The sequence below is a fragment of the Lepidochelys kempii genome, chromosome 7 (genome assembly GCF_965140285.1).
Source record: "Lepidochelys kempii isolate rLepKem1 chromosome 7, rLepKem1.hap1, whole genome shotgun sequence".
Classification (NCBI taxonomy): Eukaryota; Metazoa; Chordata; order Testudines; family Cheloniidae; genus Lepidochelys; species Lepidochelys kempii.
This window is the reverse complement of record NC_136386.1, coordinates 37,058,840-37,084,575: the sequence shown is the minus strand read 5'-3', so window position 1 is coordinate 37,084,575 and position 25,736 is coordinate 37,058,840. Positions and strand designations below refer to the sequence as shown.

At 40.6% G+C, this 25,736-nt stretch overlaps 1 protein-coding gene across 6 annotated transcripts in view; it reads left to right on the top strand.

Annotated features, from left to right (window-relative positions):
* The window catches only part of CFAP92 (cilia and flagella associated protein 92 (putative)), a 94,151-nt gene that overhangs the window by 25,489 nt on the left and 42,926 nt on the right, over positions 1 to 25,736 (top strand). For all 6 annotated transcript variants that reach the window (XM_073352217.2, XM_073352215.2, XM_073352214.2 and 3 more), the window contains 3 exons: positions 3,767 to 3,878; positions 18,693 to 18,874; positions 21,299 to 21,454. In XM_073352217.2, the coding sequence (XP_073208318.2) occupies positions 3,767 to 3,878; positions 18,693 to 18,874; positions 21,299 to 21,454 (450 nt within the window). The remainder of the gene's footprint in view (positions 1 to 3,766; positions 3,879 to 18,692; positions 18,875 to 21,298; positions 21,455 to 25,736) is intronic.

Genomic DNA, 25,736 nt, shown 5'->3' with positions numbered 1-25,736 from the left:
TTTTACGTAGAGACTGTCCAGTTTGACCAATGTACATGGCAGAGGGGCATTGCTGGCACATGATGGCATAGATCACATTGGTGGATGTGCAGGTGAACGAGCCTCTGATAGTGTGGCTGATGTTATTAGGCCCTGTGATGGTGTCCCCTGAATAGATATGTGGGCACAATTGGCAACGGGCTTTGTTGCAAGGATAAGTTCCTGGGTTAGTGGTTCTGTTGTGTGGTATGTGGTTGTTGGTGAGTATTTGCTTCAGGTTGCGGGGCTGTCTGTAGGCAAGGACTGGCCTGTCTCCCAAGACTTGTGAGAGTGTTGGGTCATCCTTTAGGATAGGTTGTAGATCCTTAATAATGCGTTGGAGGGGTTTTAGTTGGGGGCTGAAGGTGATGGCTAGTGGCGTTCTGTTATTTTCTTTGTTAGGCCTGTCCTGTAGTAGGTAACTTCTGGGAACTCTTCTGGCTCTATCAATCTGTTTCTTTACTTCTGCAGGTGGGTATTGTAGTTGTAAGAAAGCTTGACAGAGATCTTGTAGGTGTTTGTCTCTGTCTGAGGGGTTGGAGCAAATGCGGTTGTATCGCAGAGCTTGGCTGTAGACGATGGATCGTGTGGTGTGGTCAGGGTGAAAGCTGGAGGCATGCAGTTAGGAATAGCGGTCAGTAGGTTTACGGTATAGGGTGGTGTTTATGTGGCCATTGTTTATTAGCACTGTAGTGTCCAGGAAGTGGATCTCTTGTGTGGACTGGACCAGGCTGAGGTTGGTGGTGGGATGGAAATTGTTGAAATCATGGTGGAATTCCTCAAGGGCTTCTTTTCCATGGGTCCAGATGATGAAGATGTCATCAATATAGCACAAGTAGAGTAGGGGCTTTAGGGGACGAGAGCTGAGGAAGCGTTGTTCTAAATCAGCCATAAAAATGTTGGCATACTGTGGGGCCATGCGGGTACCCATAGCAGTGCCGCTGATCTGAAGGTATACATTGTCCCCAAATGTGAAATAGTTATGGGTAAGGACAAAGTCACAAAGTTCAGCCACCAGGTTAGCCGTGACATTATCGGGGATAGTGTTCTTGACGGCTTGTAGTCCATCTTTGTGTGGAATGTTGGTGTAGAGGGCTTCTACATCCATAGTAGCCAGGATGGTGTTATCAGGAAGATCACCGATGGATTGAAGTTTCCTCAGGAAGTCAGTGGTGTCTCGAAGGTAGCTGGGAGTGCTGGTAGCGTAGGGCCTGAGGAGGGAGTCTACATAGCCAGACAATCCTGCTGTCAGGGTGCCAATGCCTGAGATGATGGGGCGCCCAGGATTTCCAGGTTTATGGATCTTGGGTAGTAGATAGAATATCCCAGGTCGGGGTTCCAGGGGTGTGTCTGTGCGGATTTGATCTTGTGCTTTTTCAGGAAGTTTCTTGAGCAAATGCTGTAGTTGCTTTTGGTAACTCTCAGTGGGATCATAGGGTAATGGCTTGTAGAAACTCGTGTTGGAGAGCTGCCGAGCAGCCTCTTGTTCATATTCCGACCTATTCATGATGACAACAGCACCTCCTTTGTCAGCCTTTTTGATTATGATGTCAGAGTTGTTTCTGAGGCTGTGGATGGCATTGCGTTCCGCATGGCTGAGGTTATGGGGCAAGTGATGCTGCTTTTCCGCAATTTCAGCCCGTGCACGTCGGCGGAAGCACTCTATGTAGAAGTCCAGTCTGCTGTTTCGACCTTCAGGAGGAGTCCATCTAGAATCCCTCTTTCTGTAGTGTTGGCAGGGAGACCTCTGTGGATTAGTATGTTGTTCAGAGGTATTTTGGAAATATTCCTTGAGACGGAGACGTCGAAAATAGGATTCTAGGTCACCACAGAACTGTATCATGTTCGTGGGGGTGGAGGGGCAGAAGGAGAGTCCCCGAGATAGAACAGCTGCTTCTGCTGGGCTGAGAGTATAGTTGGATAGGTTAACAATATTGCTAGGTGGGGTGAGGGAACCATTGCTGTGGCCCCTTGTAGCATGTAGTAGTTTAGAAAGTTTAGTGTCTTTTTTCTTTTGTAGAGAAGCAAAGTGTGCGTTGTAAATGGCTTGTCTAGTTTTAGTAAAATCCAGCCACGAGGAAGTTTGTGTGGACAGTGGGGTGGGAGGAGGTATTGTTTCATGATTTCTGTGTGTATATAAAGTCTGCTGCAGTTTCCACGGTAAACATCTGATGAAGTGAGCTGTAGCTCACGAAAGCTCATGCTCAAATAAATTGGTTAGTCTCTAAGGTGCCACAAGTCCTCCTTTTCTTTTTGCGAATACAGACTAACACGGCTGTTCCTCTGAAATTTATTAGAGCATAAGCTTTCGTGGGCTACAGCCCACTTCATCGGATGCATAGAATGGAACATATAGTAAGAAAATTATATATATATATATATATATATATATACAGATAAGTTGGAAGTTGCCATACAAACTGTGAGAGGCTAATTAGTTAAGATGAGCTATTATAATCAGGAGGAAAAAAAAAAAAAACTTTCGTAGTGACAATCAAGATGGCCCATTTAGACAGCTGACAAGAAAGCGTGAGGGGAATAGATTCAATATGTGTAATGACCCAGCCACTCCCAGTCACTGAGTGGCCAGAGAGGTTGAAGTGCTCTCTCACCAGTCCTTGAATGCCATGATTCCCGATGTCAGACCTGCGTCCATTCACTCTTTCGCATAGAGACCGTCCGGCCCGGCCAATCTGTCCTAAGGAATGATCACTCACTCTCACGGATCTTGCGGGGCGGGCTGGTCCTCGCTTGCGGACAGCCCCCCAGCCTGAGGCAGATGCTCTCCAGTGACCGCACACCACACGGCAAGAACACTAACCTAGGAACCTATCCTTGCAGCAGGGCCCGATGCATGTTTATTCAAGTGACACCATCATGGGACCTGATCACGCCGTCGGGGGCTTGTTCGCCTGCACATCTGCCATTGTGATGTATGCCATCGTGTACTGGCAATGCCCCTCTGCCATGTGCATTGGCCGGGCCGGACGGTCTCTACGTGGAAGAGTGAATGGATGCAAGTCTGACGTCGGGAATCATGGCATTCAAGGACTGGTGGGAGAGCACTTCAACCTTTCTGGCCACTCAGTGAAAGATTTAAGGGTGGCAGTTTTGCAATAGAAGAGCTTTGGGGGCAGACTCCAACAGGAAGCTGCTGAGCTTGAATTGGTATGCAAACTAGATACCATTAACTTGGGTTTGAGTGGAGTCTGGGAGTGGCTGGATCATTACACATGTTGAATCTGTTTCCCTAAGTTAAGTATCCTCACGTGGTGTTGTCAGCTGTCTAAATGGGCCATCTTGATTATCACTACAAAAGTTTGTTTTTTTTCCTCCTACTGATAATCGCTCATCTTAACTAATTAGCCTCTCACAGTTTGTATGGCAATTTCCATACAATTTATTTGTATGTGTGTGTGTATATATATATATATATATATATATATATATATATATATATCTTCTTCCTATATGTTCCATTCTATGCATCCGATGAAGTGGGCTGTAGCCCATGAAAGCTTATGCTCTAATAAATTTGTTAGTTTCTAAGATGCCACAAGTACTCCTGTTCTTTTTACCTAAACACAAACACTATGCAACACTAGGTGTGTCACTACTCAAAAAATACCACTGTAGGTAACATACTTTTCTGTTTTCCGAGAGATTTGTAGTTGTATTTTGACTAGTCTTATGGGATGCTCTGGAAAAGGAAATATTAGTAACAAATGTGAAACCTGTTTTACCTCAGGGGAAAGTAAGCCTTTACCAGAGGAAGCTGAACTGTATGAGGCACCAGCATCCCTTTCTGTTTTCCAATCTTTACTTCCTCCCTCAAGGACAGATGACTTTCCTTCAGTGAGGTAAGAATGTCTTCTGTTTACCACCAAGGATGTTATCCTGGGATATGCTATGATTTAAACAAAATTGAAAGCAGCTGGTTTTTTAAGGGTTGTCATGGTTATGTTCTGATTTCAAGGTCTGCTAACTCTGATTTTTTGCATCCACATCTGTTGGAGTTATATTAACTGTTACAAAGAAACAGCATAATTAAAACACCCTTTAGACTAAAATATCAAGCTATGTGTGGTTTATTTTGGGAAAAGTACCTTTTACAAAAAATACAAACTTGTTACTTGCATAAAATTATCAACCAGTTTATTTCCAGACACTTTCTTTCCTTTCAACTGAGTCAAGCGGCTTCAGAATTGCTGGAATTAGGAAGTGTGAATAAAACTAGATGCTTGCACTAGAAAATGTGATAATGGCTATTGGCAAGAGAGAGAAAATGGGATGCAGTGGCAAGAGTGTGGAACGTAGTGACCAAGTATGTGGAAATAGATTATCTCTGTGTGGAAGCTGAGAAGGAGAAAGCTTTTTCCTTGGTTTGAGTGTGTTGTTTTGAATATGTCAGCTGGGTCTTTTATTGTGAGATTGTGGTGAAAGTGTGAGAAGTTTGGACAGCCGTTTGTGAGAATGCAGTGATATAAATCCCAGTCTCTTCTTGGCTACATGCCTGACTTTTTGTATGCAAAGAGCTTTATTTCAGTTTTCTTATTCTATTAGAGTTCTGTTCTGTTACATAAACTGTTTAGTCCTGAAATATGCCATTTGGAATAACATTTTTCAAATGATGAGGATGGAAACAACATTAAGACATTAGCAGAAAGTTTTGTATGCAATAATCACCATTGGCTTGTGAGCTGAACAAATTTATTCTGTAAATACAGATATTTACAAGGCCAAATTCTGCTCTGATACACTGGTGTAAATATTGGGTAACTCCCTTGAAACAAGTGGGAGTCACTCTGGATTTACATTGCTGTAACTAAGAAGTTCATGGGCTAAATTCTGCTTTATTTACAAGAGCAATTGTTCATATTGTTTAATGACTCAGAATTGCTGAATAGTTTTTAAAGTCTGGTGCAATTATCAGTAATGTACTTTCCTGAAAATAAACATACAACATCCTAAAATTTTACCAAAGCCTACAGAGTTCAGGGCACTGGAAAAAATGTTTTTTTAAAAATTAGTCAATCAAAAGAAATCAAATTGACAGTGTCCCATAATATCCATTGTTAATAGAAAGCTTTGCATTTTGGTGATGTAAAAATAATTAAACAAATGAAGGCAAATGGAGTGCATTTCCAGTTCAACATCTTAAAAACAAAACAGTTTGTGTTGCATTTTTATTGACTTACTCAGGGTTTTCACTTTTTTTCTAAAAGTCTTGTCCGTGTTGATAGGTACACTGTACTCTTGTTATCAGATTCTTAGACCATTTTACTTTCTATCACACAACATTTAGAATTTCTTCATCGTAAGACATTTGAGCAAGATTTATGCAGAACTCTCCTTTCCTTATTACAGATAGAGCCAAGATTATGGGCCTGATCAAATCCCAGCAAAGTCAATGAAAAGATTTGCATTGATGTCAGTGGGCTTTAGAGCAAACCCTACTGGTAGACTCTTCTGAGCAATGTGTGTGTACTAGGAACAGAACTCATTAGCATGGGTTACTACTGTAAGGCTACATCTACACTGCCAACCACTGGCAGCATGTAGGGTATGTGTAGCTACATGCCACAGTGCAAAACAGGCCACATCCACACTGAGGTGTGTAGCTACACGTGTTAGTGAAAGGCTCAGACAGCGGGGAGCTGCCAGAACCTTTTTCTGCTGCCTCCCGCCCCTGCTGGAGCCTTTCCCTGCGGCGGGACGCTAAATTGCTAAAAATAGCAGTGTAGATGGGGGAGGCACTGCTTGGCCATGTAGAGAGCCATATAAGGTTCATACCCACAGGGTTCAAACATGTTTTTACTTTAGTTGCCTAAGGAGTACCTTGCCATCTACACTGGTATTTATATCCATGCTATGGGGGGGAGAGGGGATTGCAGTGTAAGTACTCTACACACTGTTATGTAGAGTGTACAGTGTAGACCTACCTTAAAGGTATGCCTACATTGCAATAAAAAACATGTGGATGGCCCCTGCCAGCTGGGCTAAGGGACTGTTTAGTTGCAGTGTAGATGTTTGGGCTCAGGCTGGAGCCTGGGCTCTAGGACCCTGCGAGGTGGGAGGTCCCTGAACATCTTCACTGCAATAAAACAGTTCCTTAGCCCAAGTCGTGAGAGCCCAAGTCAGCTGGCACAGGCCAGATGTGGGTGTCTGACTGCAGTGTAGACATACCCTAAGTGTAGGTTGCAACTCAAATGATTTTGTGCTGTATATACAGAATAAAAAATATCACAAATCTCTGTAGAGGTGGAGAACTTCAAAAACAGGGTTGAGTGGCCCATGCAAGCAAAATACTCTGATTTTATTTCAAATGGTGTTTTGTGTGAGAGGAACAGCATCTTTAACGATGAAATGATTGTCCCTGTATTTAAAAAAATAGTACCTTGCTTTGAATATTCCAGTGTTCCAAATGTTCTGGTACATTGCTTTGACCTGTTAGAAATCAAACATTTGTTACATAACCTTGAGCTAATTTTATAGTAAGTTTTGATAAGCTGCTGTTTGTGTTTAATTTCTTGTTACAACTTCTCTAATGCTTCTTGGTTTGCTGTATGTGCTCTCTCTTAACAATTCTGAGTTCCTGCTTTGTAGACTAAATAGGTACTTCCTAACCATTTAAAGTGTATTTTGGCTTGGCAGTATTCAATTGTTGTGTTTTTATAATTGACAGATAGTATTGATATTTATTTTTAAGCATTTTTTTCTATTTTTGTCTATATAAAATTTTCATAGTTGCAGGAAATTATGAACTCGGTGAACTCGAGTAATATCCAGCATACATACTGACAGTTTTTAAAAAAAAAATACAACTTTTTTTTTTTAAAAAAAGCTGAAAGCACAAGGTAGTTTACCTCTCAAACAAATTCAACTTTTAGATTGACCTAAGTAGAAATCCTCTTTATGCAGGCATAAATTACTTTTCTGATTGTTAGGCACAAACATACATGTTTTCAGGATCAGACTTGAACAGTTCACAGAAGTTCTTTAATGACAGGTTTCAGAGTAGCAGCCGTGTTAGTCTGTATCCGCAAAAAGAAAAGGAGTACTTTTGTGGCACCTTAGAGACTAACAAATTTATTTGAGCATAAGCTTTCATGAGCTACAGCTCACTTCATGCAGCCGATGAACGGAGCTGTAGCTCATGAAAGCTTATGCTCAAATAAATTTGTTAGTCTCTAAAGAACTTCTGCAAAAAGAAAAGGAGTACTTGTGCCACCTTAATCTCCCATGTGCATTTTAGTGGAATAGAAATTAAATGGCATCATTGGCACTGCATATGAATGCATAGAGACTGTTAGCTTTGTGTCTTAGGGGTTTTCTAACCAATATTTCATTAGTGGGAGGGAGTCTACAGTTAATGCACTCCATTGACTCTCCAGTGCTGTGTAATACTTCTCAAAATCAATATTAGTTCTTCATAAATTTGATGACTGAAAAATGAAAACCCCTAGCATACATCACTATTGCTCTTTTCCATATATAAGGGTTATCATTCACTCTGCAATAAGGCTGTGTTAATCTTTCATTATGAAACTATATGAAACTCTGCTCCATTTTGAATATGGAAATGAGTTAATTTTTAAACATTTCTTTTGTATATCCATGAAATTTACAAAAACAGGAAGCAAAACATTTTGCTATGTCTGCATGGACATTAATGATTAAAAACTGAGTTTCATTACAAAACTTTGTGCTGAGAGTCATATGACTGACTGAACCATACCACTATGACACTCAGTCAGATGTTCCCCTTGTAGGCTGATTCTTGGAGTAACAGACCTGAGCTTTGTAATGCCAGAGCTTCCCAAATCACAACAGTTAAGTTTGATCAGTTTTCACAGCATGATTTGATCTTTTACAAGTGGAGACACTGCTTGGGATGAAGGAGGCAAGTCCCTTCCCAATTTCTTACTGTCCTGTTTCTGTCCCCTTTAATCTATCAGAGAGGGTGATTCTTTTTGACTCCTGCTCCACCATCCCCAAATATACTGAAATGATACTTAGATATAGTTGCAGCACTGTGCCTGCAGTCTTTGTGTAGATAAGCAGGAGCTTGAGGGGTTTCTTTTTTTTTTTTTTTTCTTTCTTGGATAAAAATTCCAACTTCAGTTAAATGGGGCAAAATCATGGTCTCACCGAAGTCAATGGGAGTTCTGTCTTTGACTCAACAGGACCGGCTTTTGACCATAATGTCTGTAAAGCCCCCTGAAACTCTTTGGTGGAAGGTGCTAAGTAAATACAAAATATAGCACATATGCCATTAACACCTGAACTGTTACTGCCTCTAGGTGTCAAAACTTAGTATCTTTGCAGGTCACCTTTAAAATGTTTGACAGGGTAGAGAGTAATCCAGGAAAGTAGGGGGTTAGACCCAGTTCATACACTGACTGAGAGAGCTGCTGCTGAGGTGACTCTGCCACATAATGTTTACTAACTGTTTGGTATGATAAATGTACATGATGCTGTACATAACAGGACATTGACCTTGCAGGGTTGGGGAGTCGCATGGCATGTATCAGTGAAGGCAATGATGATGATGGGGAACCAGCCTGGTGACCCAGAGCTTTATACTGGAAAAGGGGAAAAGACTTTAAAAGGTAGCCCAGAAAGGGGCTTGGAACAGGGCCTAGAGGATGGACTGAAGAAAAGCCCCGAAAGATAGTGAAACCTTTTTGTTTTTTTCTCTCTGTAGGGGGTTAAGTTTTGTTTGTAACTTGGGGCAGCCTCTGCGTCTCCCTTCTTGTGTTTCTTCTAACTTCCTGTGTAAAAAAATGTTGGCATCAAAATAAATTAAATTAATTTTAAAATCCTCTTTAATTAGGTCATGACAAGCTGACAACACCACCTGTGCTTATTGAGATGAGCATATGGAATTTAAAAAGTCAAATTGTGCCATCACCACCACCAAAATTTTTTCTGTCCTGGTCACATCTGGAAAAGAACGTATCTTTCCTGAAAGGAAATGTCCCTCTTGCCTCATTTTATGCCATGCACAGCCTCTGTCTCCAGGGAGAATAATAGCCACAGTACAATTGGATGCTGTATTTCTTCTCTTAAATTGATTCCAGCAAAACTCTTCAGTGGTGCTGTAAACACCTACAGATGGGCCCACCTCCTGTATGCCTTTTCTGCCTGCAGTGGGGAGGTGAGGTTTTGTTTCCAACATATCCACCAATAAATCCCAAATGGCCTCCGTGGACTCCACACCATTAGTCCCTTTATTTCCAACACCTGAAGGTTCCTATTCTTTTTAGTGGTGGTTTCTAGGGTTCCAAGTGTAAAAGTATAATTAGGCAGGCCAAAAAAGAATTTGAAGAGCAACTAACAAAAGACACAAAACTAACAGCAACGAGTCAGGCCGCTATTGAGATGCTAAAGGAGCACTCAAGGAAAATAGGGCCGTTGCAGAGAAACTGAATTTTGTGCATTGGTCTTCACTGCAGAGGCTGTGAGGGAGATTCCCACATCTGAGCCATTCTTTGTGGCTGACAAATCTGAGGAACTGTCCCAGATTGAGGTGTCAGAAGAGGAGGTTTTGGAACAAACTGATAAACAGTGATAAAGCACCTAACAGTAATAAAGCAGTAGTATTCACCAAGGGTTCTGAAGGAACTCAGATATGAAACTGCAGAACTACTGACTGTGGTGTGTAACTTAGTGCTTAAATCAGCCTCTGTACCAGATGACGGGTGGATAGCTAATGTAATGCTGATTTAAAAAAAAACAATGCTCCAAAGGTGATCCTGGCAATTACAGGATCCTGGCAGTTACAGGCCAGTAAACATACCATCAGTACCAGGCAAATTGGTTGAAACTATAGCAAAGAACAAAATTATTGGATACATAGATGAACATAATATGTTGGGGAAGAGTCAGCATGTTTTTTGTATAGGAAAATCATGCCTTACCAATCTACTAAAATTCTTTCAGGGGAGATCAGCAAATGTGGACAAGAGTGATCCAGTAGATTTAGTGTACTTGGACTTTCAGAAAGCCTTTGAGAAGTCCCTCACCAAAGGCTCTTAAGCAAAGTAAGGAGTGATGGGACAAGAGGGAAGGTCCTGTCATGGATCAATAACTGGTTAAAAGCTAGGGGAAAAAAATGTGGGAATAAACTATCAGTTTTCACAGTGGTATGAGAGGTACATAACAGGGTCCCTCAAGTATCTCTACTGGGACCAATGCTGTTCAACATATTCACAAATGATCTGGAAAAAGGGGTAACAGTGAAGTGGCAAAGTTTTGCAGATGATCCAAAATTACTCAAGATAGTTATGTCCAAAGCTGACTGCAAAGAGTTACAAAGGGATCTGACAAAACTAGGTGATGGGGCAACGAAATAGCAGATGAAATACAATGTTAATAAATGCAGAGTAATGCACATTGGAAAAAAATCCCAACTATACATACATAATTTAGCTGTTATCACTCAAGAAAAATATATTGGAGTAATCATGGATAGTTCGCTGAAAACATCTGCTCAGTGTGCAGCAACAGTCAAAAAAGGTAATGTAATGTTGGGAGACATTAGGGACGGGATAGGCAATATGACAAAATATCATAATGCCACTCTATAATCTCTGGTATGCCCACGCCTTGAATACTGCATTCAGTTCTGGTTTCCTGTTCTCAAAAAATATATTTTGGAATTGGAAAAAGTTCAGAGAAGAGCAACAAAAGTTATTAGGGGTGTGGAACAGCTTCCATATGAGAAGGAATTAAAAGGATTGGGACTGTTCATCTTAGAAAGAGACAACTGAGGGGGATATGATAGAGGTCTATAAAATCATGCATGGTGTGGAGAAAGTGCATAAAGAAATGTTGTTTACTCTTTCACATAACGCACAAAGTAGGGGTCACCCAATGAAATTAAAAGGCAGCAGGTTTAAAACAAATAAAATAAAATACTTCCCCACACAACACACAGTCAACCTGTGGAACAAATGTCCAGAGGATGTTGTGAAGGCCAAAAGTATAACTGGGTTAAAAAAAGAATTAGCTAAGTTCCTGGGAGGCTAGGTCCATCGATGGCTGTTAGATAAGCTGGTCAGGGACACCGCCCAGTTCTCTGGGTGTCCCTAAGGCTCTGACTGCCAGAAGCTAGGACTGGGTGACAGTGGCTGGATCACTCGATAAATTGCCCTGTTCTGTCCATTCCCTCTGAAGCATCTGGCACTGGCCACCGTTGGAAGACAGGATGCTAGTCTGTATGGACAATTGGCCTGGCCCAGAGTGGCTGTTTTTATGTTCTTATGTTTCAAGCGCTTTTCAAAGCAGTTCATTTTCTTTCATTGGTGCAGATAAAACGACCACCTTATTACTTGCAGTGTTCAGATTTAACAGTTCTGATGGTTTCCGAGTGTGATAGTTTACTTCTAAACCCTCACATTAGCTTTGTCATTGAAGATTTTGTAGCTCAAAGGAAACTGTTCTGACAATCTGTCTTCCAATACTTAACATCAGTGCTTAGTAACAATGACACCTTACATTTCTATAATGTCTTCTATCCGAGCATCCCAAAGAGCTTTACATTTTTATGCTCGTCATTTACTTCCACTGCTCTGTTACTGATGTTTTAAAAAAAGCAATAATTAAAATACCTCTAGTTTTGTACATCCAGCCTACTAAATATCAGAAATAAATGAAGCGTGTGTGTCTGGAGGGGTGGTTTTTACATGTGTGTGTGTGTATTTTTGTTCTGACTTTTTAACCCCTAATGTGGATGTATGGGGCTCTCAGGGGAAGATTTGTTCAACAGTGAATCCATGCAGTGGACTATTACTGTTTATTATGTATGCCATAGTTATACATAGCTTCCACATTCACAACTCTGGCTCTGGTTCATTAGCCACTGCATGGATGCTTCTCTGATTCAGTTATTCCTCATAGAGTGACTGCAGAACTGGGACCACTGAGATTTCCAGGAGAAGAAGGGAATGGTGGGAAGATTTAATGGCAAGGGTAAACTAAAGATTCTTCATGTCCCAAAGTATTTGTTGCTTTGGAGCTGCCTGTCTGGACCTCTAGACAAGCAGCCTGCTTCACTCTGTTTCCTGTTAATATTCAGCTAGAAGGGGAGAGAAGGGGAAACTGCCATGTTTCAAAACTGTCAGGGCCATAGTCTGCCCTCGGTTATTAGTGTAGCTTCATTGACTTCAGGGTTGCACAGGTATAATAGAAGGCAGAATGTGACCTGTAGCTCTTATATTGTGAAAATGGGGACCAGCCTGTTAACAACAAACAAAAGTGAGCAGTGAAATTTATTTTTAGGGTGGTTGAAGAATCCTAAAAAGAAAAAAAGACAGAGACAGCCCTGGTATTTATAGATAGATAGAGCCATCTACAAACGTAGTAAATAAGGCATATGCATACATTTACCTCACAGCAATAATTATTTAATAGGTAAGTTTTGTGCCAGTGTTTTGAAAGAATTAGCTATCAGAAACCATCAAATAGCTTTACTTTCATATTAATATTCCTTGATAGTCCACTTAAGTAACTGTATAATACTAAGTTAAACCATGAGCCGTATCTGTTACTGCTAATGTAATAAATTCTAAAAGTTATAGGAATTTAAATGTGCTCTGTGATGCTGAAGATATTTCTCAGCTTTGTTTTTGTCCCATTAATCAGATAGCTTGATACTGTTTTGGATGCTTAAATCACATAATTAAAGTGTAATTGATGGTTTTGAATCCGAGGCAAACTACATGATGAAAGAGAATTCTCCCAGGAGAGGTAATAAATCAGGTGGATTATGGCTTCAGAATTCCATAGGATTAGATATGCTTTAAAATGAAAAAAGTAAACTGTTTCTCTGCTAGGGTGCTTTTCTTAGTCATCCAAAATGTCTGAGGTAGAGTCGTTTGTAGTAGTATGCAAAAATCTCTACGTTTATGCAAGATTAACTGAGATTTTAATATACAGACTTCACACTTGTATAATACCTTCTAGTCAGGGATATCAAAGCACTTCACAGCCATTGAGTTAACCTTATGAACCCTCATGAGATAGATGGGGAAACTGAGGCAGAGAGCGAGGTTAAACAACTTGCTGAAGTTACACGGAAAGTCTGTTGCAGAGCTAGAAAATAGAAAGTATATCTACAGACACCCAATTCTATGCTTTTCTTAATCATGCCAGTTCAAAAAAAATTCAGATTTATTGTTCCTGTAGCAAGTTTTCCCTTTAAAGACTAATATGGACAAAAATTGTGATTTTTGTTCCTTTCTTCAGTTACCTCCATGAATCTCCACTGTGTTCATATGTCAGTAATCTGGGAGGTTTTTTTAGTCTTTGTTTCATTTCAATGAGACCTGCATGTATTCATGTTATATCATATCCATAGCATTTTGAAGACTGATCTATACATGGAGAATGGCCATAATAACCTTCTGGCTCACAGTCAATTTATTCCTGTAATATTTATACATTTTTGGGGAAATGTTTGTCAAGACTATTTCACATTAATTAGAGGCAAGTTTGAATTTCCCCACCTAAATATGGTAGTTTCTCTTTAAAAGCATATTTCATATAAGATATTAGCAGATTTTCAAAGTGTCTTACATTGCAGACTTGATAACCAGATTGTCTTGCTTTAGAAAGCCAGTTTATTTCAATGAACAGTTTCACAGCCAGTTGAAGCTGCAGTCACACTAGACATTTGCCTCCCTTTCGTAAGAATTAAATGGAAATCTAGCATGTTACTGTCCTGATTATTCCATAGACATTTTCAAGCAACAATGTATCACGTTCCAATATTGGTTTACTGGTAATGATCCCAGTAAGCCACCCTTCCTTTAGTCTTTTTGGCTGCTACACCTTTTGTACAGCATAATTATTATTTGACTGACATGGATCTAAATTCAATTTTACTTTGTATATCAGATTTTAAAATATCATGCAGCCAGTATTATTTCATGAATTTTATCACTCTTCTTCTGAATGACATAAGTCATTATTCTGTGATGACTAATCATGCAGGATAAATTCATACCAATAAATCATATGGCTCCCTATTAAACTTCTGAGAGCCTTAAGGCCACTGTATTTTGTGGCATACCATTGGCTGTGCCTGTGTGTGAAAGATACAAAACTGACACAAAGCAACTGTACACACTGACCTATGCATTAGTAAGCAGAAGTGTGTGTGAGAGATCTGTTTTATGCTGTTGGTATTATGTGGTGCCCCAGGAGAATCATGAACAGGGAGTGAATTACACTTTTTATTAATGACAGGTTTCAGAGTAGCAGCCATGTTAGTCTGTATTCGCAAAAAGAACAGGAGTACTTGTGGCACCTTAGAGACTAACCAATTTATTTGAACATAAGCTTTCATGAGCTACAGCTCACTGTATCGGCTGCTGAAGTGAGCTGTAGCTCACGAAAGCTTATGTTCAAATAAATTGGTTAGTCTCTAAGGTGCCACAAGTACTCCTGTTCTTTTTACTAATTCATTTCTTTTTTAATAGCTCATGTTAACTCACTAAGAAATTCACAAAATAGCATTAAAAACTAACAATATTTAAATTTAAGCTTCTTCGATCATACCTAGGCCTCTCTGGCATGAAACTGACCTACCCACTGGTACTAAAAAACTTTCTGTTATGTACCCACCCACTGTCCAAATACCCAGCAACATTTTTTTGCTTAGCTTTGTTCATGTATAATGTCCCTGTGTTTGAAATCTTAGTCTCCTATCCTGAAATGAGCTCCATGTGGTTTGCTAGGTAAGAGATTACTTCCAGTTTCACAGCAGGGCCAGTTAGATAGGCAGAACTGCAGGGTCTCTATGTGTGGATGAGACAGTGGTGTTCAGAGGAGGGTTTTAGGTTTATTAGGAACTTGGAAACCTTTTGGGAGAGGAGGAGCCTATACAGGAAGAATGGGCTCTACCTCAACCAAAATGGAACCAGATTGCTGGCATGTAAAATTAAGAAGGTTGTAGAGGAGTTTTTAAACTAAGAGCTGGGGAAAAGCCAACAGGTATGGAGGAGCACATGGTTCAGATAGACACATCCCTCGGGGAAGATTTATTAAAGAGGATGCTCTATCTTGGTAAAGAGGAGAGAATAAAAGTTGATACTGTACAGGTAGGAGCTGAGAGAAACAGTCAAATGAATGCATCTGATGAAGTGAGCTGTAGCTCACGAAAGCTTATGCTCAAATAAATTTGTTAGCCTCTAAGGTGCCACAATACTCCTTTTCTTTTTTCAGATGAAAAAGAGTCCCATTCAGTTTCATCACATGAAGGCAGACAGCTAAATATTGACAAATTTTATAAAGGCTAGTATACAAACATAAAAAAATCTAAATGCTAAGATGGGTGAACTTGAGTGTCTGGTATTAAATGAGAATATTGATATAATAGGCATCTCAGAAACTTGGTAGAATGATGATAGTCAATGGGACACAGTAATACCAGGGTACGAAATATATAGGAACATGGCTAATGTGTAAGAATTTTCTTGCCACATTGCCTGAGGAGAGGTGGTGGTGCTGGGAAAAGGGGTAGAGCTAGCCCCAAACTACCTGGCATGCATATTGCAATCATCCACAAGTGCAGATCTGTAAATTTGTTAGGGAAGCTTACCTGCCCTGGCGCAAAATCTACTCACCCACCGTAGATCATGATGATGGGGCAGGGGTGAGTAGAATTTTACAGGGCTGAGCATGTGCAAAGTGGTGATACCTGTGAGCAATTGGTGCTGTTGAAAGCAGAAAACCCTACAGTGTGTTGACTATGCAATATCTCTGCTTCTTCTTGTACATCAGGTGTTTTGTACATGGGGAAGGCTAAGCCCTAAAATACTGAAAAGTGTAGCATGATTTTGTTGTTTTTCATGTTCTGTTATCTCTGTCAACTATCTCCTGGATTGCTTCCTCAGTATCGAGTAGAGAGGAAAAGGCAGAACTTCAGAATACATTTATTGTCAAAGAATTAACTGTACTCAATGTATTATTAGCCATCATTCAAAGATTTGCTATGAAAATGTGGCTTAGAAATCAATGGACTAGGTATGTGCCTGCAATTAAACATATGGTTAAATTTCTTGAATCTACTGCCATATTCAGAGTAGACGTTAGGTTTTGCAACATATCCTTGGAGAGAATCTACATTAATAAATATGGAATTTGTGCAAGCTCCCATCCCCTACCTCCTGTAACTGTAAAATAATTGCTACCTGTGTTTTTCAAATAATTGCTACATAGGAGATTGAAGCTTTCCAGCAAAGTATTTAATAAGAAAATTATCTTAGTAAAAATCATGTGAAGTTTATTCTGAAGCATATATTCTGGATATACGTATATACTATATATATTCTGGATATACTCATGTATATCATGTTATGAGAGATGAGCATTGAACATAGCATTAATGTAACGTTTAAATTATATATTAAGCACTAAATAGAGGGGGGCGGGGAAGGAGGAAGGTTATTGCATTACGTAAGACATTTTGCCTTTGCCCAGGAGTTTCACTTGCTAAATGTCATTAGCAAAATTGATGTTCTTGGAGGCATTGTTGTCTAATAATTAGAGAAAGGGATTGAGAGCTTGGACTCCTGAATTCTGTTTCTGACTTTGCCGTTGACTAGTGAATATGACTTTAGGCAGATGTCCTTACTTCAGTCTGACCATCTGTATAATGGGTATAGTACCATTTATTACCTCTCAAGGGTGTTAGTTAAGCTTCATGGTGTTTGTAAAGCATCCAAGGATGGAAGGTGCCCTGTAAAGGCAAACTATTACTGTTATTATAACACTTCTCAGCCTGCCAAGGCCTAAATAAGGGGTTCAGTGTATGACAGAGATCCAAAATCAGGACCACAGTCTTCCATTGAGGAGACTTAATGCTTTGGGATTCATCTGTTTGGTGTAAATGATTCTTTCAGTAACCTGCGCTTAATTATTCTTTTTTTCTGATGTAAAAGTGAGGGATCACTAAGTGTGTGTAAAAGGTGGGTAGCTTTGGGAGTAAAATGAGTGACAGATGAGAGGTATTGCTAATAAGTTTGGGCTGTTAGTTAATTAACGCAGGGCTGTCTAGAGGTCCCTGCTGCACCTTTCCTTTGGGAAAAGATTTAGCCTTGATTATGAACCTAAAAGACTAGAAATCTGGAGAGAATAGCTTTTGGTTTGCATCTTTAATTTTTTTGAGGTATATATCAAATGTGAGCTGTGCTATAGTACAGCAACAATATGATTACTACTACTACTGCTTTGCACATATATAGAGTCGTTCATTCTGAGAATCTTAAAGGGCAAAGTAATGTGAGCAAGGTATTGAATCAGATACTAGGAGGACGTTTGCTGATGTATCTGTCCAGGTACTTATATGGTCCTCATCACCGTAATAACCTTTGGTGACCTGTCTGCTTTGATCTGCTTTTCATTCGTTTTCTGTCTGTTGAACTCTTTAAGGCTTGGGGTTTTATTTGAAATGCCTGCTGGGCCATCTGGCCTTTCCACAGTGAGTGTGACTCTACAGAGTGGTAGAGAGTTTTCAAGAGTACCAGCTGCTAAGGGTGGAGAAGTGTATCTGTGCTCTTACACCTTTTCTTAGCATTTTCTTAAATTTTGGGGACAGTACACAAACTCACTTTGTCTTTCATTGCACTGTTTGATAAACATTTAGATTAATGGCTTCAGCCTGCATCCCTTACGAAAAAAGTCTTGTTGACTCCATTGGACCTACTAGCGGACTGGGTCCTTCCTATGTGGATCATTAAGACCTTTATGAAATATAAACTAAGTATGGTCCGTTTTCTTCAGCAGTGGCCAGAATTCAGTTCTTGTAAGAGAAATTTCAGGCAATCTGCTCATTAATATAGAGGTGCAGATCTCTGCATGCGCTGCTCCATATCAACTAAGAAGGGAGACTTGTCTTGCTCAAATGTAGCATTGCATGTTGGGACCCGTAGTCACTGCAATCACACTGTATTAAAAGCTTGGGACCTCTTTGCTCTGCTCCATTTAGTGAAAATGAATGCAACTCTCTGGTTCAATGCAGTCTCCACACACACCGGTTGCCTCCAATTGTTTGGGGGTAAGGGTGGGCATGCTTGCTCCCAACCACTGTGTTTGATCTTCATGCTCTGTCTCTTGGAACTTGTCCCAAGCATGTCAACATGAAGTACTGCAGGCCCAGGCCAATCCTTTAAAGTGTCATGGTAACCAGTGCCTAGGAATCTGGGCACATCTTCTGACTGGTTGCAAGTGACTTAGTGTGGAGGTACAGTATGAAAATGGCTGATAAGCCCTGTCCCACTTGTCACTGATTTGAAGCTGGTATGGGATCATTACAAAGCCAACATCAAGGTCATTCCACAAAGTGATTATCCTCTGATATACTGCTCCCAATTTTCAAACTTAGGTGCCTAAATAAGATGTCCAAGCCAGCATTTGGACAATTAAATTAGCACTTGAGATGGGCATGTTAGCATCATGCACTATGATAAGTCCACATATGTGCCAATGCAGACTCCGATGCATGGTTTGAGCATTCTATCATTTTGGAGACCTCCTTTGAAAATTGGTCCCACTCTCACTATCAAGGAAGATGAGTCATTTTAAAAAACATTGAAGTGTAATTTATACAAATATTTCTCCAAATATAACAGTATCTTTTTTTCTTTATTTCTTGTACACATTTCAAGTCGTCTTAGTGTTTCGGGAAACGTCCCTTCTAACAGAGACAAAATCCTGCATGAGGGCAATAATTTGAAGCAGAATACAATTGTTGGCTTTTCAGATTATGTAATTCCAAAAAAACCAGTAAAAACGAAGTTCAGCTTGGAAAATCCAGAAGACCACACAAACAAAAAAGATCCAAAAGGTGGTAAGTTTTTTGAATGATATCTAAGATCAGATTTTAAAAGCTAAATGGAACATGAAATTCTGTCCGTGTAATAGGTTTGTGCAGATGTATTTGTCGTGTAGGCACAAGACTAGGAATTCTGGGCTCAGTGTTCTGGTCCCAACTCTCCCAGAAATTTCCTGTGTGACCTTCAGCAAGTCACTTAACTTCTCTGTGCCTCAGTTTCCACATCTTGTAGCTGTAAAACGAGGATGCTGATGATACTTTCCACGTGAGTGTTGTGAGGATTAATTAATTAATTGACGCCCTTCTCAAACTTCAACTGTTATGGTGATATAGCAGTGGCTAGAAATACAAGTAGTAATGTTGGCGCTAGAGTAACCGTACTCATGCTGAAATTAGGCAATCTGCTTTTGCCATTCCATGTCTGCTACGCTCTCTTTGGCCACCAGAGGCCACAGGGTGCAGTCCTCTACCCTTCCAGTACTGATCCATGCTGTTGAACAGGGCACTATGGCCTGCTGTGATATTTTTTTTTCTCATTCTTGGCTGATATCATTGGTCATGTGTCTGTGTATGGCCATAAGGGACATTTTAGGATCTGTCGATGCATTCAAGGTATGTAACACGCTGATCCTGTTGACAGCTGATGTGGCATCATGGCATATAGCAGTACTCATCTCCCATAATACACATAGTCCAAGGGATACTAGCGGCTTAAATAAGCACTGACTCTGAATGTTCCCACACAGTTGTAACATGGTTCTGCCAAACAGAGTTCTGCATCATTGATGCACCAAGCCGTGTTAGCCATAACCATACTTGATAGCTGTTTTCTAATGCTGTCAAGCGTAGCACAGTTTGGGGCTTCCACAGTTATGGATGGGGCCTTATAGGAATGTTATAAACAAAGAAACATAGTGCCGAGCAGAGCATAGAGTCACTAGGCAGTCATTGTATAGCCTGCTCCTGTGCATGCAAATAGTCGCAGGCAGTTCAGTCTGCAGCACAGGAATGGATCTCTTTGAAGGACTAAACCTGGTGCCACGTCTGCTTTGTTTTATTTCGCAGATCTGTTTAAGTCCTTTTTCCCATGACTCTGGAGACCCATGACTTATGTGATCAGTTCCACATATTACATCTTGCCTTTTCATTAGCTAATTCCTTCACAATTAAGGCAGTTGGAGCCTTTTTTTCTACAAGCTTTTGATAAACATTTACATGCTTTTCAGGGAGGAATTCTTCTTAGTTATGATTTAAGCCTGTCTTTGCTTTTGTTCAGAGCTGACTGGATTTTTTCCCAAGTGTAATTTTTGGCAAGTATTGTTAACTCCATTTCTTGATGTCTGCCCCTTTTAATAATAATAGGAATAATACTTTGCATTCCTATACCTTCTTCTGTCCTGAGGATCTCATTTAATTAATTTAGTCTCACAACATCACTTTGAGATAAGCAAATACCATTGTTCCTATCGTATTAATTAGGAAACTGGTGTACAGAGAGGTCAAGTGATTGTCCTACAATTATACAAGTCATATTTGGCCAAGTGTGAAATACAGTTCAGTTCTTCTGGCTCCAATCCTGTGCTGGAAGAACCTGGACCACAAGATCACCCTGCACCCTCCCTTTATTACAGGTAGTACCACCATTATTCAGCATGTATTAAGCATTATACAGCACGTTATATGATCAAAGCCCAGCTCCCATTGATTTCAGTCACAGTTGTGAGCGCTCAGCACTTCTGCGAACCAGACTCCAGGATCTCAAGTCATGCACTCAGAAAAGAGGAGCACACAATACTGACCAAATGTGAAAAGTTTGGTTTAGGTGGCTTTCCTAGTATCACATGGGAACTCAGTGGCAGGGAGAGAAGCCCTCCAAGGCACCATTCATCTGCCTCAACCACAAAACCATCCTTTCTCTTCCTGAAGTCCTCTTCTCATTCACTTCTCACCTTCCACCTTCTGCAACAAATGAGACAAGGTTCCTACAGACGGCCTCCATCGCAATGCAACCCTGACTAATTCTCAGAGCAGGTCCATTCTTTGCACTGAATGAGGCAGGTGTCCTATGGGAAAAATAATGTAATTAAGGACTGTATCATTAAACATGCATACTAGAGGGCCGAATTAAGATTAGACAGGCATCCTTACTAATTTTCTAACTTTCAAGTGCTTGACTGCAAAATCTTAACATTCTTTTAACATATATATATATATATATATATATATATATATATATATATATATATATTTGTATATAGTGTGAAGTAGGTTGTAGAAATGATTTCTCAATTGTATTAAATCACTTGCCTAACTAATTTAGAGTACATTGTTGAAATCTTACACTCGGGCCACTACCTGGCTATGCTACCCATTCCAGTAAGTTTGTAACTTTTTGCCTTGTTTAACCTTAAAGGAGTTCTCTCTCACCTCTATTAACAGGTAAAAGGAAAAATTCTACTCCTAAAAGAGGCCCTGCTCTTAAAGAACGAAAGCAGAGCACCTGTAAAGTGTCCAATGCCCAGACACTTGTTGCGGCACTGACAAAGAAGTGTGGCATAGCATCTTTGCAACTGGATCTCATGCCTCTCCTCTCAGGTACTGTTCAGTACTGGGGGGGAGGGAAGGGGCACTATGTGAAAATACAGGTTTCCAAAGCACCCAAATGCATGCTAGAAGTGACTTCGGGAGTTACCATAGCAGATGACCATGGGGAGCACTGGGGGTCTGGAATGGAAGAGGGTTCTGGCTGGGGAGAAGAAAAATGGCTACAAAGTTTAGTTAGGGTTTGGACTTGAACAAGGAAGCCTGACATCTGCCTATAGCTCTGTATGCTCTGAGTGGCACTGGAAATTAGAGTGTTACAAGACTCCTGCAGGCTTCTAGAAAGGCAGACATTCACTTTATTGGGTCCTGTTTGGTTCAGGACCTGCTGGGGTGGAGTGTCATTCATAGGTGGAGAGGTTAGTTTCTCTGCATGTTTTAGCTAGGGTTAGGGTTAAGGTTTGTGGTTCACATGCATTGTTATTTTTCTAGGTTTTCATGTATACTGTGTTCACTGTCTTTGTCCAGTTTTGTTCATATTGTTGTAAGTAAATATTCCTTTTCTGTAATATTGAGGGAATGTGTTGAGCTAAGGGAATGCCTAACTGGGCGGAAAGAGGTGTGGATGGGAATTGAGGAATTACACTCTGTCCAAAAGGAGGAACACAGGGAATGTTGATGATAACATAAAAATGTAGGCCCTGCGCCCACAAAGATGTTGTACACTTGCTTAATTTTATGCACTGTGAACATTGACCTCAGTGGGACTACTCAATGCGTAAAAGCTAAACATGTGTGTAAGGCTTTGCAAGACTTACATAGAAACTCTACACAGCTATACCGTGAACCTGTTTGGTACCTTTGGGTGGCATCTGTATGTCTTTTCTCTTTCTCTTGATATGGTACATGCGTTTGTGTGTGTGTACAGTCAGGCAAATTTTGGTGATTCTATTAACACCCAAAATTATAAAAAATAAGTATTCAGCTTCTTTCTAGCTATTTTTTTACAGTAGCCAAAAAAGCCACGGAGAGGGATAAAGGTTGTAAAATTTATACTTGTTCTGTGCTGTGGAAATATTAAGCCATATAAATAAAGATGCTAAACACCATCTCACTATAAACTTCTTATAAGCTTTTACTTTTGTAAAAGAAACAGTTTTTCATTTTCTCCAATTTCCTATTTTAAGGTGGGAAAGAGTTTAAACTGGAAAAAAGGGAAGTGGGAAGTATGTCAGGGGTTTGTATGTAATGGCATTTTCATTCAAAGGGATCACATTTTTGAGCCTGTGCTGCTTGTCTTTCTAAAGATTATGACCAAGTGAGGAATGTCGTAGGAATTCTAGATTTTTACAACCCACAACAACACGTTATTACTAAGGTCTTGTCTACAGTACGGGGGGAGATCAATCTAAGTTACGGAACTTCAGCTATGTGCATAACATAGCTGAAGTCGACATACTTAGATCTACTTACTGTGGGGTCCACAGTATGCTATGTCGATGGGAGATGCTCTCCTGTCGACTCCCCTTGCACTTCTCATTCAGGTGTAGTACAGGAATTGACGGGAGAGTGATCTGTGGTTGATTTAGCGGGTCTTCACTAGACCCGCTAAATCGACTGCCGATGCATCGATCGCCGTGCGTTGATCCCCCGGTAAGTGTAGACAAGAAATTTGTGTATGGGAGGGAGCCACTCTCGTGTCATACTCTCAAAGAAAGACGTTTTCCCTCTGCTGGTAACCACCCACCATTATTTGCAGAGCTGTTCACTTTCCTTTTAACTTCACAGCTGTTGCTGCTCCTGGAGTGTCATAAATATAAAGGGAAGGGTAAACCCCTTTGAAATCCCTCCTGGCCAGGGGAAAGCTCCTCTCACCTGTAAAGGGTTAAGAAGCTAAAGGTAACCTCGCTGGCACCTGACCAAAATGACCAATGAGGAGACAAGATACTTTCAAAAGCTGGGAGGAGGGAGAGAAACAAAGGGTCTGTATGTCTGTCTATATTCTGTCTTTGCTGGGGATAGACCAGGAATGGAGTGTTAGAACTTTTAGTAAGTAATCTAGCTAGGTACATGTTAGATTATGATTTCTTTAAATGGCTGAGAAAAGAACTGTGCTGAATAGAATAACTATTTCTGTCTGTGTATCTTTTTTGTAACTTAAAGTTTTGCCTAGAGGGGTTCTCTATGTTTTGAATCTAATTACCCTGTAAAGTATCTACCATCCTGATTTTACATGGGGGATTTCTTTATTTCTATTTACTTCTATTTTTATTAAAAGTCTTCTTGTAAGAAAACTGAATGCTCTTTCATTGTTCTCAGATCCAAGAGTTTGGGTCTGTGGTCACCTATGCAAATTGGTGAGGCTTTTTATCTAACATTTCCCAGGAAAGGGGGGGTGTAAGTGTTGGGAGGATTGTTCATTGTTCTTAAGATCCAAGGGTCTGGGTCTGTAGTCACCTAGGCAAATTGGTGAGGCTTTTTACCAAACCTTGTCCAGGAAGTGGGGTGCAAGGTTTTGGGAAGTATTTTGGGGGGAAAGACGTGTCCAAACAGCTCTTCCCCAGTAACCAGTATTAGTTTGGTGGTGGTAGCGGCCAATCCAAGGACAAAGGGTGGAATATTTTGTACCTTGGGGAAGTTTTGACCTAAGCTGGTAAAGATAAGCTTAGGAGGTTTTTCATGCAGGTCCCCACATCTGTACCCTAGAGTTCAGAGTGGGGGAGGAACCTTGACATGGAGCAAAAACCTGAAAATAAATAGCCATGGTAACTTCAGTTCATTAGAAGTACAGGACAACACAGATTGGCAAACAGCCTCTGGGGTTGTGCACTTGCTTTATTTGTTTCATGCATACAAAGTAGCTCTTTCATACAATTTTCTATTGTTTTGATTTGAAACTGAAACCTCAAGGACTTTGATAGACTCACGGAACAATTATCTTGCTTCCATAGTATCTTCTGTAAATTCCTCTGGTACTTGGTAACTTCTTACAGCAGTGTCTTCCTTCTGATATGGCTATACATTTAAAGATTCACACTAATATCTTCCCTCCCAATTTATTTTAATGTCGTTAGTGCCTGAGCTCTGGTCACACTGATTATTTGACATTCTCTGACACACTGACTGCAAGTGAAAGCTCTCCTTGTTTATTTGAACAAAAAAGAAGACTTTTTCTAACACTCAGGTGTTGGGGTACCCCAGCCTCTTGGAGAAGATATACAGGATTGTAGGCTTTATTTCAATTTGCTTTTCCCCTTCTCTGCTACCTCTCTCTGCACTGTTGTGCCCAGGCATCTGGTGACCCAGTCACCGGTACAGCCAAGAACGTGACTTCTGCTGCCTACCCTTTGCATATTGGCTGCTCTTCTGGCTTCTAAGCCCCTCCACCTGGCTCCTCTCTGAGTTTCCAAGCCTCTGGTCAGACGTGACGTCAGAGGGAGGAAAGGCAGTAGCCTTTTTTGTGGGGACGGGGACTGTGGGTAAGGAGGAGTGGTGCTGGTTTTGGAGAGGATAAAGGGAGACATTTTGATGGGGAAAGGCACTGAGGGGAGAGAAAAGGGTGAACGAGAGAGAGGGAGAGGTGAAAAGAGAGGGAGGAGGGGCACACATGCAGCATTAGTTTGGAGAAAAAGAGTGAGTAACAAAGGACAAGAAATGAGAGAAAAGGCAAGAGAATAGAAAATTCAGAAGAACAGGAGATATGAGGTTATAGAGACACAAGGGAGAGAGAAGCAATAGATCAGACAGGCAATTTGGGGAGATTTAAAAATAGAAAGGATCCTGGTCCATGATAAATAGGATAGAAACTGTGATGCTGGGAGAAAACAGTGAAGGGGTAAATATGGAGGGGTAAATACTCTGTGTGGGTTTTTCTCTCTCTTTCTTGACCTGCCCGTCTCTGCCTCATGTCCCAGTTCTTATTCTGAAAGGCAAGGTGGTATCTGACTGGAAGGGGAAAAGGAATGTACAACTTTCAGTGCCCTCAACTCTGTGCCCACCAGGTGTCCTGGTTTTCCATTTTTAAATCTGGGATAGTCCAGTGGTTAGGGCACTAGCTTTAGATTTGGGAGATCTTGGAGCACCACAGACTGCCTGTGTGAGCTTTGGCAAGACACTTAGCCTCTCTGTGCTGTAGTTCCCCATCTGTAAAATGAGAATAATAGTACTGCCTGACCTCATAGCATGTGCGAGGATGGAGTATGTTAACGCTCAGCTATTATGGTAATGGGGTCATGTAAGTACCTAAGATAGGCAGGTAGATTCTCTTAGCAGCTACTTTCCACAGGACCCAAACCAGAGCCAAACTGCTTTGTAGTTGCACCAGTTTTTGCAGCAC